The sequence below is a fragment of the Ochotona princeps genome, chromosome 2 (genome assembly GCF_030435755.1).
Source record: "Ochotona princeps isolate mOchPri1 chromosome 2, mOchPri1.hap1, whole genome shotgun sequence".
Classification (NCBI taxonomy): domain Eukaryota; kingdom Metazoa; phylum Chordata; class Mammalia; order Lagomorpha; family Ochotonidae; genus Ochotona; species Ochotona princeps.
Genome location: NC_080833.1, coordinates 18508439 through 18529181, shown reverse-complemented (window position 1 = coordinate 18529181; position 20743 = coordinate 18508439). Strand labels below are relative to the sequence as shown.

Here is a 20743-nt window from a genome sequence, read left to right as displayed (position 1 = left end):
AGGCACACACCATCTGTCTCCAACAAGCCAGGGATGGGGTGGAGGGAAGATGCTGATGGAAGATTAGGAAGGCTGGAGTCTGTTTAGTACTTTATTCTTTAGTCAAAATGGGCAATACAAACAGTTGACATAACAAAGATTCATATAAATAACCGCTTGGAAACTCAAACACTTAGAGCACCACCCGTGAGCGTGTGGCCAGGCTCCCAGCACAGGGTGGAGGCCGAAGCCCAGGGGCTCAGGGAAGGCCAGCGGGTGGAGCTCCTTTCAATGGAAGGGATAAGTCACTCCATAAATAAAACACTAACTTGCAAAAACACTTAGGAAGGAGCCTCATTCAGGCCCAGGAGTGCAGTCCGGGAGGTGGCCATCAGCCTGAGAAGCTTAGCAACAATACTGCAGTGGCAGCCTCTAGGCCCCTGGATCTGCTCAGTGCCTTACACTCACATGTGGTCCCTGCCTGGCCAGGCTCCAAGTCTAGAAAAAGGCCTGGGGTGGGCCTCGCCACCATATGAAAACAATTGTGAGATGCACCCTAAACAGGAGGCAAGAAAAAACAAGAAAGCAGCCGGCACAAACAAAAAACACTAAGTTAACAAAAGCTGTGCCTTCACAAAGTTGGCCCACGCTGGGTACTCTAGGAGGCCAGAACAGGAAAGCACTCCCCTCCCCCAAGACAGGAGGCACAACCCAGAGGCCAGGCAGTCTCAAACCTGGGGCAAGGCAGAAGCAGCTTGACAAATGCCCTGGAGCCTGCTGGGGGAAAAGTCTTCCCAGACCAGACAGAGGAGTCTGTCGTTAAAGCTCAAGGCAGGAGCTACCTGGGAGGCAGCTACCTGGGAAGCAGCTACCTGGGAGGCAGCTCTTGCAGACATGGCCAGGATCCAGGGGACAGCAGGGTAGCTGGGGAAAGGGGATCCCTGTAAGATTGGCAGCAAACAGCAGAAGAGCCCTGGCAGAACCCCTAGGCTCACAATCCAAGTGGGTACTCTGATAACAAAGAACTCGCCCTGAGGAAGCAGCAAAAGCCTGGGGAAGCCAGCTGGGCAGCTCGGGGCCCAGGAAGGCTGCCACAGGGGCCTGGGGAATCCTCAAACCATGGCTGTTACTGATGCCTGGGATTTCCAGCCCTTCCAGGGAGCTGCAGGCACTGACAGGGCCAAGGCAGGGAGGGGAATGCACGTGGCTCCATCCCAGAAGAGAGGAGGAGGTGAGCAGACTGTTGGCTTCTGAAGCCAGCCTAGGGCTCGGAAAGGCCTGGTGGACTCACCCGTTGTACCTGCAAGTTAGTCACTCACCCTCGGGAGGTGATCAGGGTAACAGAACAAACGCAATCCCACTGGGACTGGCAAAGCCAGCTGGGATGGGCAACAGGGCAGGTCTAGTTCCCTCAGCAACCCTCGGCCTCCAGATGCAGGCTCTCCCCTGGGAGCCACACACAGAAGGCAACACAGTGTTAGGGCAGGAATCCCTTGCACTAGGCTCCTGCAGGCCTTGTGGTGCAGCCTGTCCCAGCCCCACATTCCTCACTGTGTGGCACAGTTTTCTCCCATGTCCTGGGCATATCTGTCTGACATGGTGGTCCTTAAGTCCTCGATGTCCTGGCGTAGCTGCTGGACCTCTTCTAGCTTCCTCTTGATCACATCTGGCTTCTGCAAATCCTGCTGTGTCTCTGGATGCTGTGTAGCTGGGGAGGAGAGCATTTCAAGAGACATTAAGGGCTGCAACAAAACAGGACCAAGACCTCAGGACATGGCACCTTTTAAAAGGCAGCTGCCTAGAGTGGGCTGCAAATGGGCTGCCCAGGAGCAACTTTGTCCTGCATGCAAGGTATTTAAGGATGCCCATTTCCAAAGCAGACTGATGGAGCATCAACTCTGTGAAACATAGCAAGCCACAGAGGGCAGGGATCAGGCCTCTAGGCTCCTGCCTGCACATCTGGACAGGAAAGCTTTCAGAGTGATAGGAGGAAGATCCCTCTGCTATGGGCATCACACACTCCCGAGAACTCACAGTGAATGCCCAAGAGCAGGGAGAGATTAGGGTCATGACCCTGGGCCCTCTGGGTGATGATGCTGCAGACAGCCTGCAGATCCTGAAGGCAACGAGTCAGCTCCTGGAGCAGCTCCGACACCAGCTGGGCTGTGTCTGCTGAAGGCAAGGTCCCCGGCTGGGCTTGGCGCAGGTGCTCCTGCAGGGTCAGATTCTTCTCGATCAGGTCCTGGTTTTGTACTGAAAGCTAAGCACAAAGATGGGCAAGAACATGTACCCATGCCAAGAGGCAGAGCTTCCTTCCCTGAGGGTGGGTGGCCATGGATGTGCATGTGGGGGAAGGCCTGAGTCACAGGCAATGTCCCCCTTCCTCAGCTCTCCACCCTCTGCCCCAGAACTGGCTTGGTTCCCCCTGGGGGCTGCGTGGGCCCCTGGGGAGGCAGCGCTGCAGAGGAAGCTGCCGTTCCCAGCCGACTGACTCACCAGCCTCTAGGCTTCTATGCAGGAACCAGAGAAGATGCGCCCACCCCTAGGAACTCTATCTGAAGCCAGTCCCTCAGCCAACTCTGTTAGTCAGGCTATTAGAGACGGCTCACCGTCAAGGCTGCAATCTGAGGAGACACTGCTTTCAATCTCTCCGCGCCACCCAGACCAAAGTGGGTGGCCACCAGCCAGTCAAAGGACTGACGGGGCAGGGCCAGGAAGACAGTCTGGCAGGGCGTGGTCACCAAGTCACAGCAGGAGAAGCTGGAGACCGGGGGTTCTGTGCTGCGTCACAGCCTGCCAAGGCCCACCTTCACCTCAGTGACTCAGGCTCTTGTGCACTGATTGCAGGTGCCTCTGTCCCCCTCCCCGACGCCAGTGTCCACTCTCCTTGCCTCCCTCTCTTGGTTCGGTTTTAATGCTTGTGAACAGAGCTTCTTTTCCAGTCCTGGCCGCAAACCACCCCTAGACAGTGTGATCATCTTGGGACAGTTTTCTTAGACATCCAAACAACATTCCTTGGTAACTATGGTCTGCCTATGGTGGGTTGAGGGCCTCTCCCACACAGCAGGACTTAAAGGGGGCTGCAGGGATGGAAACGGCAGACAGCAAACCCCGATGTGGGTGTGGGGAGGCCTGGCTGAGGCCACTTACCTCCTTCACAGCTGTGCGCATCTGCTGCAGAGCTGTCTCCCTCCGCTGGGCTTCCTCTCGCAGGACCTGACATGTTCCTTCTTCTTGAGCCACTTCCTGCTCAAGGCTCTGCATCCCCAGGCACAGAAGAACACGCCAGGGTGACCGATCTGGTTCAGATCACCTCACCTCTGGCCCACCCACACTCTGCTGCCATTGCTACAGACCAGTTCTGACCCTGACTTCCCAATCTGTCTTCCACAGCCCTAACGGAAAGACGGACAGCAGCTTCTCACAGGCCCTCCTCACCTCTCAGCCCTGTCTCATTGCCCACACATGCCCCTGATCCTGGCACAGGCACTGATGGGCCTTCATGCTCCAACGCCTCCAACTCAGCCCCCTTCCTAGCCACTCCAACTGCTCTTCTGCTGTCACCAGAGGAAATCTCTAAGCTCACCCCATTTTCCTCCACCAGCAAATGAAATCCAGGTGGCCCAAATCCCTCCCTATCACTCACACCACCTGCGGCTCCAAAGTATCCCAGCTGCACCCACCACAGTATCGCTTTCTGGGGGGCAGGCACTAGGTCACTTACTATGGCATGCACCCAGCACTGCAAAGAACATCAAACAGCCCTGTCTCTGAGGTGCTACTAGTACCAGCTACGTGCCCAAGAAGATGATGCAGCCTGAATGCCTTTGATGGAGGTGACAAGGAAAGAACCCACTAGGCTGCTGACAGTGTGAACATGTGGAAGTCCACGTACGTTTGTTGGCATGGTCAGGGTCAGAGGCAGCAAGATTTTTATTTTCTTAATTTCATTCTAATTTATTTTGAAATTCATCAGAATAAAGAATTTCTTGAGGGTCTGGCATGGTAGCCTAGCAGCTAAAGTCTTCACCTTGCACGCACCGGGGTCCCATATGGATGCTGCTTCTAATCCCAGCAGCCCCGCTTCCCATCCAGCTCCTTGCCTGTGACCTGGGAAAGCAGTCAATGACAGCCCAAAGCCTTGGGATATTGCAACTGCGTGGGAGATTGGAAGGGGCTCCAGGCTCCTGATTTTGGATCAGCTCAGCTCCGGCCATTGTGACCGCTTAGGGAGAAAATCAAGGGACGGAAGATCTTCCTCTCCGCCTCTCCTCCTCTCTGTATATCTCACTATCCAATTTAAAAAAATCTACCTCTTGAATAAAGATAAATGGAATAAACATTTCTTTAATTTTTCTATTAAAAATGTAACTGCCAATATAACTACATGAAATACTCAAGATGACCATGATGAACTCACTGTATTCTAACAAATTCATCTGAGATTTTAAAAATACGTATTTCCTGCCATCTACTTAAAAGAGACAATTAGGGGCTGGTGTGATGGCTCAACTGATCAGTCCCATATGGGCGCTGGTTTGTGTCCCAGCTACCCTACTTCCCATCCAGCTTCCTGCTTGTGGCCTGAGAAAGCAGTGGAGGACAGCCCAAAGCCTTGGGACCCTGCAGCTATGTGAGCAACCCAAAAGAAGATTCTCTGGCTTCAAACCAGCTCAGCTCCAAAGGCCATTTGGGGAGTGAACCAGTGGATGAAGATCTGTCTCTCCTTCTCTGTAAAATCTGCATTTCCAGGGCCCGGCGGCGTGGCCTAGCGGCTAAAGTCCTCACCTTGAACGCGCCGGGATCCCATATGGGCACCGGTTCTAATCCCGGCAGCTCCACTTCCCATCCAGCTCCCTGCTCGTGGCCTGGGAAAGCAGTGGAGGACGGCCCAAAGCTTTGGGACACTGCACCCACGTGGGAGACCTGGAAGAGGTTCCTGGTTCCCGGCTTCGGATCGGCATGCATCGGCCCGTTGCGGCTCACTTGGGGAGTGAATCATCGGATGGAAGATCTTCCTCTCTGTCTCTCCTCCTCTCTGTATATCTGACTTTGTAATAAAAATAAATCTTTAAAAAAAAGAAATCTGCATTTCCAGGAAAAAAAATTATTAAAAAAAGTGAGGCAAAATAAGTATACACTGGTTCACTCTCCAAATACCAACACCCTTCCTGGAAGGACGAGGCCAGGGGACAGGGAGTCCGGCTGAGTGGTAACTCGAAGTCCAAGGAGCTATCCCCACTGCACCCCAGGAAGTCCAAGATCTGGAAGCAGAGGGATTGAGACTTGATTTAACACTCACATGGGATGTGGCATCCCAGGAGGGGGTTATCCCCCCTCCCCCGCTGGCTCCACTGACATTTTACATTTTAGGCTGAATACTCTCCTAACAGCTAACTTATCAATTCTGGGCTTTTTCAATCATTGTGGAATTACAGCGTTTCAGAAAATCTATATGCAGACTCCATAAAAATTCTACTAAAAACCTGAATAAACCTGACTGCAGCCTTCAGCTGCCCCTCAGAGTAAGTGAAGTTCATGGGTCCTGGGGTCTGCCAGAATGCAGGAAACCTGCCTCCCTCCGGTTTTCCAGGGCAGAGCACTCCCACTTTGGCCCCACAGAGCAAGCAGGAAGCCTCTGGGAGTTCTCCCGGTTCACTGACTCCCCAGACTCTCCTAAGTCACTGCAATGTCCTCCGCCCCTCCTCCACGCTGCCCTCTTCCTCACACTCTGCAGGCTGCCAACCTTCTACACTGAAACCTGACCACATCACGCCTCAGCTGGATTTATTTTTTAAAGACTTATTTTTATTGGAAATTCAGATTTACACAGAGCAGAGACAAACATCTTTTGTCCACTGGTTCAGTCCCCAAGTGGCAACAACAGCCAGAGCTGAGCTGATCTGAAGTGAAGCCAGGGGCCAGGAGCTTCTTCTGGGTCTCCCATGTGGGTGCAGGGTCCCAAGGCTTTGGGCCATCCTCAACTATTTTCCCAGGCCACAAGCAAGCAGCTGGAGGGGAGGTGAGGCAGCCGGAATCAGAACCAGCGCCCACATAGAATGCTAATGCATGCAAGGCAAGGACTATAGCCACTAGGCTACCACACCAGGCCCTCAGTTGGATGTTTTAACAGAGTCTCTCACATACCTGGTGAATAAAAGCTACCTTAGGTTGGATAAACGAAGCCCTCCACCACCTGGAGCCCTACCTCTCCACTCACTACCTCAAACCCAACACAATCATGAGTGACAGGAGCGCATTTCCCCCAAACATAGAGCAAACTATGTGACAGCAATTCTCTGGGGATGTCACAGCGGTCTCATTGGTGCAAGCACACTATAATGGGCACACGGCAGGGAAAGGGCCCAGTGGCTAAATCCTCGCCTTGCATCTGCTGGGATCCTATATAGGCATTGGTTCGCATCCTGGCTGTTCCACTTCCCATCCAGTTTCCTGCTTGTGGCCTGGGAAAGCAGCAGAGGACAGCCCAAAGCCTTGGGACCCTGTACCCATGTGGGAGACCTGGAGGAGGTTCCTGGCTCCTGGCTTCAGACTGGCTCAGCTATGACACTGTAGTCACTTGGGAAGTGAACCAGTGGACAGAAGATGTTTCTGTATCTCCTCCTCTCTATGTATCTAATAATAATAATAATAATAAAAATCTTTTAAAAAGAAAGAAAAAATGCCCAGTGTATTTCCTCAGTATGCATCCCATCCCCTTCAGTAAGCTGGACCCTACGTCCGTGTCTGCAGGTCTATGGCTCAAACTACGCTCTTTCACACCGATGATGCCCCATTCATGCTGTTCTTAACATACATTAAGTCCAGGATCATCCCACCTAGCTCTTCCTCACCCTTCAAGGCTCAGGGTGTCCAGAAAAATCCCCAATGTTCCATTCCTGCCATGGAACCCCTGTGCTTGTCCCTCCAGGACTACAGGCTCCAAAGCACTGCCAGGTGTCGCTAACACCATGCACAGCCAGGACAGAAGACAGAATTCAATGTGGCTGAATTCTAGAGTATTCTCATCCCATCTGCACTCACCTGCACTTGTGAGTGCAGCTGATCCATCTTCTGCTGTTGCTTCTCCACGACCTGACAAGGGAAAGCTATTAAGCAAGGCTGCAGAGGTCAAAGGTCAGAGGGCAAAGGGATGCCCCACAGTCTGGTAGAGCATCCACAACACTGATGGCTTATTAGCGCATGAATGGCGAGTACAGCTAGCTCTGCCTAGGGACTCCCAGGTCTGGCTAACTAGCTTCACACACAATCCCAAAGCGGCCCCTGAGGAGTTGCAGTGTGGACCCATGGCCACGACTGTGTATGTGACAGTGACGGGGTGCGGGGAGATGTTCACACTAATAACTCCCAGCTGGTGGGACCAATTTTACACACTGTCAGTAAACACTGCTTCTTTGGCCTCCAGTTTCATGAATCCTGCCTCACCCAGGTTATTGTTACTTACTGTTAGTTATTTAGAAAGTTAGAGTTCTGGTTTTTATACTATTACGGGCAGCTAATTCCTGCAGCCTGGTTCTTTTATCGTTAGCCGAAAACACCAGATGCAACAAGGCACTTTAGGTGGTTTAGTCCAGCGTGGCAGGAATGGGAACAGAGGTGGTGGGAAGAGCAGCGAGGAAAAGGGAACATGGAGGCACCTCCAGTGGGGCAGGAACAGGACTGAAGTGGTGCAAGGGCAGAGAGGGGAAGGCCAGATATAGGTATCTGGGGCTCATTACGTTCAGGAGAGCCTGCAAGGCACAGGGGTAGGGATTGGGAAGGACGAAGGCAGGTCAGGGGACTGGTGCCTGCAAATGAATGCCTCAGGATAACTGGTGAGTGGGTGGGTTGAGGAAGGGGCTAGGAGATGGGGGATTAGATTCTCAAGTGATGCTGGATTATCTGATTGAAGAACAGATGGACCGGCGCACATCTCATAAGCCTTGAAGAAGAGGAAATGGCTCAGAGTCCAGGGTGGCAGGGTCTCCATGATGACCTTCAAATCGCTCCTTAGACTTACAGCTTTAGTCACACTAACGACCCAAGGACAGACCCTGTACCATCCTGACCTCTGGTCCATTAGGACCTGAGGTAGTCTGAACCATCCTTGGGACTTGGTTTCACTGACCTGCAGTCAGTCTCTGCTGACCTGAGCAAACAAGGCACTCATTGGCTAGAACTTACAGCAGGAAAGCACCTTCATGTTGAGTCATCTGGAGTAAACTCAAGTCTTCTGCCTGTACTCTAGATGAGTGAAGTCTGCCTGTCCCAAGGATGGATAACACAAATGCATCCTCAGAATGCAAGGGTAACTTCTCAGAAAATAAAAGCACTCAGCAGTAAATCCAAGGTGGCCCCAGACTGAAAATGTGCGATTATTTCTCAATACACCATCTTTTCTTCCCCCCAACCCCCACCCTGTTACCTTGCGGAGGGAGTCACATTCCTGTTGCCAGGTCTCTGTGTCCATGCTGGGGCCTTCATCTCCACTGGCGTTCTCCATTGACTGCTTGTCTTGCAGGCTGAAAGACAATGGCTCTTCAACAACTTTGAATCTGAGAGATGTTCCTCTATCTACTGTTTCAGGACAAGCCACGTGGGCTCCTCCAAGCTCTCGCTGGGGAGGCTTCTTGTCTGACATCCTCAGCTGCTGAGTCAGAGAGAAGCTGCTGCGCACGTCAGGTCTATACATCGTACCACTGAGTCTCCCTCCATTTGCCCCATTCTTGTTCTTACATTTCACATCACATTTCTTTTTGGGGGGCACAGATACTGTTCCCTAACTCTGCTTTTGACTCTAACCAACTGTCTTCTCCAGCGGGCCGCCCACAAATTACTTCCAGCACAGCCCCTCTGCCGAGACCAACAACAAAGCCACTGTAGTTGAATGTGGGATGAGAAATTCAATCAACTTCATTAGAAACTGGATTTGGTCCAAGAGGTGCTGCAACCAAACCATCACATTCTCAGAGACTGTTACTAACAGGCAGGAGGTTCCCAAGGCACCTTGGGAGCACACTGTGGTATCTTGTTTTGTTCTCGGACCTGTCTCGGCAGTGAGAGTATCCCTGAGGGCTAAGGCGAAACAGATGCTCCTGAAAGCCCTTCACATACAAGGTTCACAATGTAGGGAACGCCCCACCCTCAGCACCAGGATCGTCTTTGTAAAACTGTGCACACAGTCCCTTTTCAGTTTATTATGTGTTTTCACTTACTCAGCACTTACCTCCACCTTCAGTACCCACATTCACACTCCATTCCAAAGATACAGTGTCTGCCCATAAGCAATGGTCACAATCCATTGCTAAGAGAAAATTTAGAGAATGATTTCTCTCCAAAATCATGTAAGTAATAAGTAGGGTAGCTGGGACAAGAACCTAGCTTTCTATTCCTTTCCCAAATCCCACAAGCACATCATTTACTTGTGTCTGGAAAATTCTGCTTCTCGCTCTCTCAGGCTTTCCAGTTGAACTTCCTTCTCCCGGCAGGCCGTCTGGCTTTCCTCCAGCAAACTCTCCAGCTCAGTCACTCTCTCTTGTAGCTCTGTGCTCTTCAATTCGGAATCCTGAAGCTGAGATACAAAAGCTAATACTTACATTGCCTGGGCATCTCTAAAAATTAGCAGTCTAGTGGCAGAGTCACAAGATGTGAATCTGGGTGTGGCTGCTTTGGGATCTTCCTTTCTGAAAGTCCCAGGCAAGTGTGATCAGGTACTGAGAAAGCTCGCCTTTCTGCCACTCCCTGGGTGCCCCGGGTATGCAGATACTGCTGCTACCTGCTGGCTCTGCTTCTGGTGGTCTTCCAGTGTGGGAAGGTCAGCCAAGTAGCGCTCCAAGGTTTCAATACGTTGCTGCTTCTCCCGGTTCTGCTCTGTTTCCTTTTGACATTTCTTTTTCAAATTATTGATGTGTTTATCACGACTCTTTACCTGGAAAAAATTTTTTGAGAGTCTGTATGCATTTACTCCTCTAGGACCCTGATCCTCAAATATCCTAGCAAGTGGTCACTGTCTGCCTTGGGACTGTGCATGTGAGTCTACCGCAATGAATGCAGAAGGTTAATCAAATTTTGCCATTTGGGATTAGGCATAAACTGCAAAGCAAACACATATGAACCTTCAAGGTAAAGGCAGAATCAAATGGCTCCCTAAACAATTCTTAAAAATTTGGTAGCACTGGGACAGGTCTCTGCCATAAAAGGTAAGTCACTGCTAGGGACTTCTGCCTCCTGGCTCTAGTCAGCATTCTAGCTTATGGCTAACGCACACTCTGAAAGGCCACAGGTGATGGGCCAAGTATCTGAGTCACTCTACCCACATGGGAGGATTGAGTTTGGGATTCTGGCCTGGACCTGGTTCAACCTTGGCCACTGAGGGTATTTGGGAAGTGAAAAAGCCCCTGGCTTCAGACTGGCCTAATTCCAGCCACTGAAGCCATTTGGGAGAATAAACCAGTGGATGGAATATGTCTCTCCTCTCTGTTAATCTGCCTTTCCAACAAAAATATTTATTTTCAGGGGAAGGTGGGTCTACAAAGAAAAAGAGATAAAGAGAAAGATCCTCCATTTGCTGGTTCACTCTCCAAATGGTCACAACTGCTGGAGCTGGGGCAATCTGAAGCCAGGAGCCAGGAGCTTCTTCTGAGTCTCCCACATGGGTACAGGATCCCAAGGCTTTGGGCCGTTCTCTACTGCTTTCCCAGGCCACAAGCAGGAAGCTGGATGGGCAGTAGAATAGACAGGACTTTGGTGCCCAGATGGGATGCCAGCACTTACAGGTAAAGGATTAGCCTGTTTAGCCACATTTTTCTAAAAATTTAAATTGTTATCATTTCTACTGTATAATCGGTATTATATCTGGTCTTTGTCCTGGGTTCCTGGGTTAACCTCCAGGCCTTCAGCAACCCACTCAATAGATTTTATCATTTCCAGTGGGCCAAAGTCCACAGAGAATGATCTGTGCTAACAAGCACAAGAGCTGGTCACCAGCAGGGCAGGTGCATCTGAGTGTCACCTCCTGGGGGAAGGAGAAGCACCTACACAACCAAACTCCAGGAAACACCATCGCATCAAAGCTAGCTGCAGCGTCCAGGCTGGCACATACATGGATGAGAGGTCACAGGACCTGATATCCAGGGAAAGCGGCCTCCTCCCAGGATTCTCCCAGACCTCACTCTATGCCTCTCTTCATTTGGCTCATCCTGGACTGAGTTTAAAATGAAGTGGTATAGGCTTTTGTGGGCTTGTGGGGTCTGTTCTAGGGAAATAACTGAATTTCACTCAGTGATCACAAGTCTGAGTGGGGACTAGCACTATGGTACATCAGGTTAAGCCATTGTTTGCAACATCAGCATCCCATATCCAAGTGCTGGTTCAAGTTCTGGCTACTCTGCTTCCAATCCAGCTTCCTATTAACATGTCTGGAAACAGTGGAAGATGGCACAAGCACATGGAACCTTACTCCTGGGGGAGACCAGGATGGAGTCCCTGTCTCCTGTTTCTGGCCTGGCCCAGCCCTAGAGGCTGCAAAGAAGTAAACCAATGGATGGGAAACTGACAGATCTCTCTCTCTGCTTTAAAGTAAATTTTAAAAAAATATTTATTTATTTTTATTGCCGAGAGAGAGAGATAGAGAGGAGGAGAGACAGAGAAGATCTTCTGTCCAATGATTTATTCCCCAAGTGGCTGCAACAGCCAGTGCTAAGCCGGTCTGAAGCCAGGAACCAAGAACCTCCTCTAGGTCTCCCACATGGGTGCAGGGTCCCAAGGCTCTGGGCCGTCCTCCACTGCTTTCTCAGGCCACAAGCAGGGAGCTGGATGGGAAGCGGGGCCTCTGCGATTAGAATCAGCACCTATATGTGATCCTGGCACATTCAAGGCGAGGTCTTTAACCGCTACGCTATCATGCCAGGCCTGCTTTCAAATAAATATTTTAAAAGACAATATTTTAAACAAGTTTAAAAGCGTGGGTGAGCTGGGGACCCCAGGTCTCATAGATGGCATCTAATGTGCAGACTTGCTGGACATGATGCCTGGAAGATGAGCTGGCCAGTAACTACAGAGCTTAACTGCACACAGCAGTCTGGTCTGTCCCGGTGAGACAGGTAAACACCACACACTCATCTGAAACGGCCACTGAGACTCCGAGCTTAGAAATGCTGGGTCAACTTTAACTATCCTGGCTCTAACGCTGAGCACAATGAAGGTGCACAATAAAGAGCTGCTGAAAGGAGACTTCTCATCCACACTTACATGGGCTTCTGTGGCTTATGAACAAAAGGAAGCTGAAATAAGCCAAATCTACAAGACAAAAGGTGAGAAAGTGCCACTGACATCAAAGAGGCATTTAATCCAAAGATAGTATTAACAAAGATCCTGGAAAGCAGAGAAGGAAAGCCCAAGTCCTTGGCCCCTGAATCCACGGGGATGCTCTGAGCTCCTAGCTTTCAACTGGCTCACTTCTGACCATTGTGGCCATTTCAATTTGAGGAATGAACCAGTGGATGGAAGATCTCTGTCTTTCCTGCTCTCTGTACTGCTGATTTTCAAATAAATAAATAAATCTTAGTTAAAAAATAATTAGGCCTAGCACTGTAGCCTTGTGGCTGAAGTTCTCGCCTTGCATGTGCCAGGATCCCATATGGGTGCCGGTTCTAATCCCAGATGCCCCGCTTCCCATCCAGCTCCCTGGTTGTGGCCTGGGAAAGCAGTCAAGGATGGCCTAAAGCCTTGGAATCAAGCACCCGTGTGGGAGACATGGAGGAAGTTCCTGGTTCCTGGCTTCAGACTGGCTCAGCTCTGGCCATTGTAGCCACTTGGGGAGTGAATCAACAGATGGAAGATCTTCCTCTGTCTCTCCTCCTCTCTGTATATCTGACTTTGCAATAAAATAAATCTTTTTTAAAAAATTCCCTGAAAATATGCCAAAAGTTTGACCACAGGTCTAATGCATATCCTTCCAGTTCTGATTTCATATTTCAGTAAGGATTAGAATCACCTGGAAAACTACCAACAAAACTGGCAATCAACTCTGGATTAAAAATAAAATGATAAACCGAGGCCAGCAGTGTGGCATATTATAATCCTCAGGCTGCTGCACCAGCATCCCATGTAGGTGCTGGTTCAAGTCCTGGCTGTCCCACTTCCCCCCCCAGCTTCCTGCTTGTGGCCTGGGAAAGCAGTAGAGGATGGGTCAAAGCCTTGGGACCCTGCACCCACGTGGGAGACCCAAGGAAGCTTCTGGTTCCTGGTTCTGGACTAACCCAGTTATGATTGTTGTGGCCATTTGGGGAGCACACTAGTGGATAGAAGCTCTCTTTCTCGCCCTCTAATTGTGACTTCCAAAATAAATAAATCTTTGGTACTAACCTAAAAAAGGCAACAGAAATGACAAACGTATAGGGGAGTGTGCACTGAGATGCAGTGAGCTAAGCTGCTGCCTGCAATGCAGGCATCACATATGAGTGCCAGCTTAAGTCTGGCTTGTGGCCATTTAAGGGATGAACTAACAGAGGAGAGCTGGCTCTTTGTCCCTCTCTGTAATTCTGCTTTTTAAATAAATCAGTACTTTAAAAAACAAAAATTATACTAAAAGAAAAAGCAAATGGGATATTGCAAAATATTTTTCAAAGATGAGAGTATGCAAAGGGAATCCACTGGAGCGTGGACAGCGTGGGAGATGGCGGACCTCTCCAAGTTGGCTAGGTGTTGCACTCCCACAAGCACCTACCTCTGCAGACATGTCTCAGGGAGAGCCGAACCCAGGGGGGAAGTCCTTCAGAGGCCTAAGAACCAACCAGCCAAACACTACCCTCACCGGGGCTTTATTAACAGGACAATCAAGTAAGGAATACAGTCACAACAAAGAGGGTAGGTTCCGGGTGGAAAACAAGTATAAATAAAAATCTATGTACAAAACTGTGGGACTCTAAGCCTAACATCCTTTTCAGCACTGAGATTTCAAAGGGCAAAAACTTTCCTGCCCAGCCCCCTCCACCAGCAACAGCAGACTGAACAATCTTCCTAGAGATAACAGACATCCAGACCCTGAAACCAAGACAAAGTCCAAGGCTGATCACCTTACAGTGAGGACTTCCCCCCCAACTTTTATATGGAAATACAGAGTGTTGTGGGCTAAGGAGTTGATTAGCACTCGTTAAGCTGAGCACTACAGGAAACGGGCTTGCAGCTAAAAGCACCTGGTCTAATGGGACTCATTGGCCATCCTATTGTTTGGTTAAAGGGCTTGGGGGAAAGAGTATATAAGGATAATAAAGGGAGGCTTCAGAGAGACTTCCACCATCACTGGTCTCCTGTCGGTGCTTCATCCCCAGACCCTCTCGGTGTCCACGTTACTGGCTCTGCTGGCCAGAGCAGCAGAGAGGCAGAGACAGAGATTTCTCAGCTGTAACTTTATTCCCCAAATGCCCACACCAGCTGCGGCAGGACCAAGCTAAATCCAGGAGCCAGGAACTCAATCTGGGTTTCACAGGAACCCAGCTACTTGAGCCATCACCTGCTGCCTCCCAGCACACGCACTAGCATGAAGCTAGAACCTAGTTACTCTGACGTGGCACGCAGGTGTCTTAGACAAAGCTCAACCATCCATCCGTAAGTGATTTATTCACTCCCCACATGGCAGTAACAAGCAGGACTGGGTCAGGCTAAAGCGAGAAGTCAGGATGTCCCATGTGCACTTCCTATTTGCACGGCAGGGGCCCACATACTTCAGCCACCCTCTGCTACCTCCCAGCACATAAGCAGAGGCTGGATGAGAAGTGCAGCAGCCAGGACTCAAACAAGCATTCTGCTAGGACATGAGGGCGTCAAAGTGGCACTCTACATATCCTTAAATATGAGTGCCCATTCAAAGACCACCAAGCCACCAACATGAAAGACACTGAAACAGGAAAACAAAACCAAAGACCAGAAGGGAACAAGGAACAACACTGCAAGTAGATGCAGACACCCAGAGAAATCAGTCAACAGGATTACAGATAAGCTACTGTATCTATGACACATATATACATAAAACCTACCAAAAAATGTAAAAGCACACCTTTGAGAAATAGAGGTATGTTCCAGGGGAAAGAGAAAGAGCTGAGGATGAATACCTTTCTGGAGTGAGCAGGGATACAGAACTTCTGATTGTTATTATAAAACCATTGGTATTTGATAGATACATACAATATTTTCATTTTTAACAAGCCTTCTAAACGTTGCCATACAAATGGCACCAACAGCACCTGGGAGCTTGTCAAAATGTGTGACTTCATGCCTGTTCCCACACAAGCGAATCTGAACCAGCATTTAAAAACACACACAAATTATTTAATTGTAATTTTCTTCTTCCTTTTTTAAAAAAAGATATATTTATTTACCTGAAAGGCAGAGGGAGAGACAGGGCCATCTTTTATCCACTGGTTCATTCTCCAAATTGCCACACTGCCAGCCAGGGCTGAGACAGGCTGAAGCCAGGAGCCTAGAATTCTATCCAGGTCTTCCAGGTGGGCGGAAGGATCCCTAGTACTTGGGCCATCTTCTGCTGCTCTGCTCTCTCGGGTGCATTAGCACAGAGGTATAGCAACAGTAAGTATCTAGAAATTGAATAAGCACTCATACAGGTTGCTGTCATTGCAGCTGCCTTCTCTAAACTGTTATGTTACAACACTGGCATTCCCCAATTTTTATACTAGTTTTTATTTATGTGAGAGACAGAAAGGCAAACTGCACTCCAATCCATTAGCTCACCCCTTCAGTGCCTACGATGGCTGGGGCAAGGTGCCAGGAATACCTCTGCAGCCTCCCACGCAGGTGGCAGGACCACAATTACATGAGTCATCATCACTACTGCCTCCCAAGGTCTGCCTTAGCAGGAAGCAGGAGTGCTAAAGAGTGCTCTGCTAAGCACACAGGTGTTCTAACCAGCAGTTTAACCACTAGCCCAACTGCTCACTGTGGATCTGATTTATTTCATTTCATTTATTTATTCAAAAAAAAAAAAAAAAAAAAAAGGATTGGGCCTGATGCGGTAGTCTAGTCACTTAAATTCCAGGCTTGCATGCAATGGGAACCCATATGGGCACTGATTCGTATCCTGGCTGCTTCATTTCCCAGCCAGCTCCCTGACTGTGGTTTGGGAAAGCAGTGGAGGATGGCCCAAAGCCTTGGGACCCTGCACCCACTTGGGAAACCAGAAGGAATCTCCTGGTTCCTGACTTCAGATAACTCAGCTCCAGCTGTTGTGTGTGGGGTTTTTTTTTTTTTTTTGGTAGATTTATTTTTATTGGAAAGTCAGACATATGCAGAGGAGAAGAGCAGAGAGAAGATCTTGCGTCTGTTATTTCACTCCCCAGGTGGACACAACAGCTGGAGCTTAGCCTTCCCAATAAAATAACTAAATCCAAAAAAAAAAAAAAAAGGCTTGAGAAGCATTGCTCCTATTTTGACTAGTAGTCCAGAATTAAACATTATTAAACTGAACCTTCAAAACAAGTACTTCGGATTTGCAGCAACTTGTGAAGAGGAAGCACCAACAGAACTGAAAGATTTAAAATTAGTTTCTCCAATAATCAATCATCCTAAGCCAGGTCTAAGAGCACTGGTAGAAATAAACTCTCAAACTAGCTGCGCATGTAGAATTTCTCTTTACTTTTCAGAGAGGAGAAACCACATTGAGCACATCAACTTCCCACAGGTATTTAAACACCCTGCCACACTGCTGTCTGGTCAAACCGCCCAGGCTGGTTTTTCCCCTGGCAGCACGTCATCACCTGAGACTGTGAAGGACTGCACGCTTTTCCCTGACCGTGGTAGCTCAGCGGAGACAATGTGCCAAGGAGGGCTCCATTTCTAGCAGACTGGTCCTGCCTGAGAAGCCAGTGTAGTGTCTTGACCAGAAGCAGCCCATGCAACCAGCAGCTTGCTGCCTGGGCCTCGGCCACAAGGGCACCACCAGCCCCTCAGCTTACCCTTTCTTCTTGTTTCTTCCCCTCCTCCGAATGCTTCTGCAGTGTCACTTTGAGAGATTCTCTGATGAGCTGGACTTCCACTTCTGCAGCAGACAGCTTTTTTTCCAGCTCGATTTTCTCTTTGCTCAAGGCCTCCGTCTTTTGTGCAAACTGAGCACGTAAGAAAGTGTTTTCCCGCTGCAATTCCTGCCAGACAGAGTCCCAGTGTGTCACTGTCCCCACTCTCACAGTCCATCCACTTCCATCATCCTTAACCCCTTTGTATCTAAGAATTTCTCCAAGCAGGGCATCTCAAAATATGGTTCCAGGACTATACGTGTCAACATTACCGGATGCTAGAATGCTAGAAAAGACAAACCTTTGAGCCTAATTCTTAGGTCTAGTTAAATCGGAAACTCTGAGGATGGTTCAAATAATCTCACTTTCATTAAAATGCACTTTCCTGTTGGACAGCCACAGCTTTAAAGCACTGCAGTGGGTATCAGAGGACCTGGGTTCAAGGCCAGGTTCCGACCCCTCTTTCTCTCTGTGATTTAAGACCAAGTTCTCCCTCCATTTTCTTCACCAATAAAACAGAAGACTGAACTAGATTTTTATCTAAGGGCTAGCCCTTCCTTGCAGACTTTATGAGATGGAAGCCCACTAGGTGGCAAAACCAGTACCACAATGCATCTAAACACTCCACAGTCCAAGGCGCAGATGCTCGGCCTACAAAGCCTTACAAAGCAGGCTTACATTCAAGCTCTCGATCCCCACGGCACTGAGCTCAGGGAGAATCTGCTTTTCTTCAAGTACCATCAGGCATGGAAAAATAAAAGCGAGACCAGCTCTAAAGCATCCATTCCTGCTGCCTCTCTTCCACTTGGCTAGAGCTGGCAGATGACGACTTCCCGGGAACTTACTATCTGCTGCGCTCTGCCTTCCTTTTCTCCCAGGTATGTCCTGACACCAAGGCTCCCAAACTTCGACCTTGTTTTACCCTATGCCTCCTCTGAAGGGTACATTACAGTCAAGATGTTCACTCTTCAAGAGAAGGGACACTCGCATTACTTGATCCCTTCCATATCTCTTGGTACCTAATGGTGCCAATAGGGAATACACTGCGCTATGACAAGCAGAATACCAATCAAGCTGCCAACAGTTACCTGTAGCCTGAGCAAGCAGACATCCCCAAGGGGAGCAGGGCGGCCCAAAAGGGCACTGTGGACTTGCAGCTCACTCTCTCGAACTTTCTGCTCCAGCTGGGAAATGTGTTTCCTCTGCCTGCAAAAGCCAACAGAATCAGGTCTGGAGTTCTAACACTAACCCTGTTAGAAGATGAATCCCTACTTTCCTTAGATAGATGAATAACCAGCCTTACCGGATTGGTATTAATGATTTGCAAAAAGGACCAGGATGATTGAGGGGAAGTGAGGAAAGGTGAGCTCCAAGACACCAGCATTTGGGATATTCCCTAGGCCCTACCCCACCTGGCCACACAACTGGCCTTTATTAGTCAGATTAGGCAGCACATCAGCTCAGCTCTGCTTTGAAACACGGTGTGGACCTGAACTAAAGACAGTGTACTTCCCATTGAGAAGACCTTGGGTGCCCTCAGGGAGACCTGAGCAGAGGCGGGCCTTGCAGCATTCCCTTGTCTTACTTGTCAATGAGGAGCTCCTTTTCCTTAAGAAGGTGTTCATTGTTGTTCAAGATGCTGATCCACTGGGCTGGCTCTAAGGCAGGCAGTAAAGGAGCAAAAGTAGCAGGATGATGGCAGAGGGTTCCGTTCTGAAGCTGAAAGACAAGCAATCCACAGGTGCTTCAACACCTGAGCACACCCCGTTGGGTCTATATTCAGGATCCAATTTGGCTCAACCCGATAAAGCCAGTGTTTATGAGGTAATTTTAGCTCTGATGCATGACTGGAAAGAACCTGCCAGGAACATCTCTGCTCAGAAGGGCTCCAGTTTCTAAGAAAAGGTCAATTATCTTTTCTATCTGGGAACAGAAGCCAACCAGGGGCAAGGATGTCCTCATCACTCAGGGAAGGAGAATACGTCCCTTTCTGCTCTGTTCTGTTTAAAATATATATATATTTATAATATATATATATATTTATAATATATATATATTTATATATATATATTTTATATATATATAAAATAGTAACACAGAAGACAGAACACAGGATTCAAAGAGGGTTTTAAATCCTGGTTCTGCCACCTGCTACTTTTGTGACTTAATCCAATTACTTTAAAAACCTAATCAGCTACTACAATTACCTTAGCAGGATTCAATGAGAATTAAGTAAGATTCTACATGTCAAAGATCCTAACCTACTACCTGACACACAGGAAGCATGCCGCCAGCGTTAGCGTCCTTCCTTGTTGGCTTTTTCCTTATAACCTTCCACTTTAGAGAATTTATCTTGTGTTTAATCAGGCCATCAACAAATTCAATCCTCAACAGCTCAAAAGCCTTTACTTCTTATCTATTAATATCTTTCTTCCTTAACAAATGTTTCCTTTGGTGCTAAAACATACAGGACAAAGTTTTCCAGTTCTAGAAACCCCAAAGAACCTCCAGGAAGGTGCTTTACCTGCATTTGCTCCATCTGTAACCGGATCAATTCCAGCTGCTGCCGACAGGTGCTGAGTTCACAAGACTGCTCCCGAGGATGCCAAGGGTCAGGATTTGGTTGCCACACCTGAGAAGGCAGAGCCTTCGAAATCCCAGGAGCAGGCTGGAGTCCCAAGTGATGCACCCCATTACTGCTAGGGTGTGGTCCATTTCGCTCAAATACTGCCCCACTACCTGGTGCCTTCTTGGCCTCAGGTAACACTTTGTACAACTCCTTGCTCGTGTCAGTTTTTGGATTGTGGAAGTGGACTCGGTAGTGAGGATCTGAATAAAGGGTTTCCATCACTGCTGACTGATTGAGGGTCGGTTCCACACTAGGAATTTCAAACTTCCTCACTTGTTCCTCTCTTTCATGGCCCACTGCTGGAAACCAAGACTGCTCATTCCCGTTGTCTCCAGCAGCACCACAGAGATACATAAGGTCTCGAGACAGGCCTGGGGAGCGTTTCATTGCACCGAGGTCTCCATTTCTTGCCATGGCCACATTTTCACCCAACCCAGACAAAGGGAGTTTGGAGGAAGAAGGCCCAGAGGGTGTAGAATTTGGTTTGGCAGGAGAAGTCCCCAAAGTAGAAGGCATCACATGGGCTGTTGGAATGGTTATGTGGCTTTTGATGGGCTGGAAAGAAGAACTGCCACTTGAACTGCAAAAATCTGCAGAAAGAATAGTACTCTGTAAGTCATAATGGAAGCAGCAAGCTTTGTTGAGTTTGGCTGCTATGTGCAATGCGCTCTGCCTGTCCTGGGACCAGCAGAGCGAGTATTATACGCATCCGGCAGAAAGGCAAAGCAAACTGACCGGACAATGGTCCTCAGGCTTCCAAATGCTCATCCCAACAAGGTAAGCCAACAAAAGGCAACAACAGCTTCACTTCTAATTTGCTCTTCAATAAAAAAAAAAAAAAAACCATCTTGCTGATCAACAAACAAAGCCTAGAACTTAGGAAAACAAACAACAAAGCTTAGGAAAAAATATCACTTACTTAAAGCAAATGGATTACATTCTACTTTTCTGGAAGTTGAGCAAATCTATGCTATAATCCAGTCAAATAAAAATATTTTTTCCAAGGGCTGCCAGAATCTTCTGCAACCTCCCGAGGTTCTCCAGCGAAGGTGAGCTATGAATGTTGATAATCTGAAGAATAAGACAAACTAGAGTCCTGCCTGCACCCAGG

At 48.8% G+C, this 20743-nt stretch overlaps 1 protein-coding gene across 3 annotated transcripts in view; it reads right to left on the bottom strand.

Annotated features, from left to right (window-relative positions):
• Nucleotides 1-1353: 1353 nt before the first annotated feature.
• The window catches only part of CEP85 (centrosomal protein 85), a 43069-nt gene continuing 23679 nt past the window's right edge, over nt 1354-20743 (bottom strand). For all 3 annotated transcript variants that reach the window (XM_058677208.1, XM_058677207.1, XM_058677209.1), the window contains exons 4-14: nt 19528-20222; nt 18589-18722; nt 18092-18209; nt 16947-17132; nt 9755-9907; nt 9402-9550; nt 8405-8501; nt 7024-7074; nt 3130-3237; nt 2014-2239; nt 1354-1687 (exon numbers count right to left, since the gene is read on the bottom strand). In XM_058677208.1, the coding sequence (XP_058533191.1) occupies nt 1527-1687; nt 2014-2239; nt 3130-3237; nt 7024-7074; nt 8405-8501; nt 9402-9550; nt 9755-9907; nt 16947-17132; nt 18092-18209; nt 18589-18722; nt 19528-20222 (2078 nt within the window). In that variant the 3' untranslated portion in view covers nt 1354-1526. The remainder of the gene's footprint in view (nt 1688-2013; nt 2240-3129; nt 3238-7023; nt 7075-8404; nt 8502-9401; nt 9551-9754; nt 9908-16946; nt 17133-18091; nt 18210-18588; nt 18723-19527; nt 20223-20743) is intronic.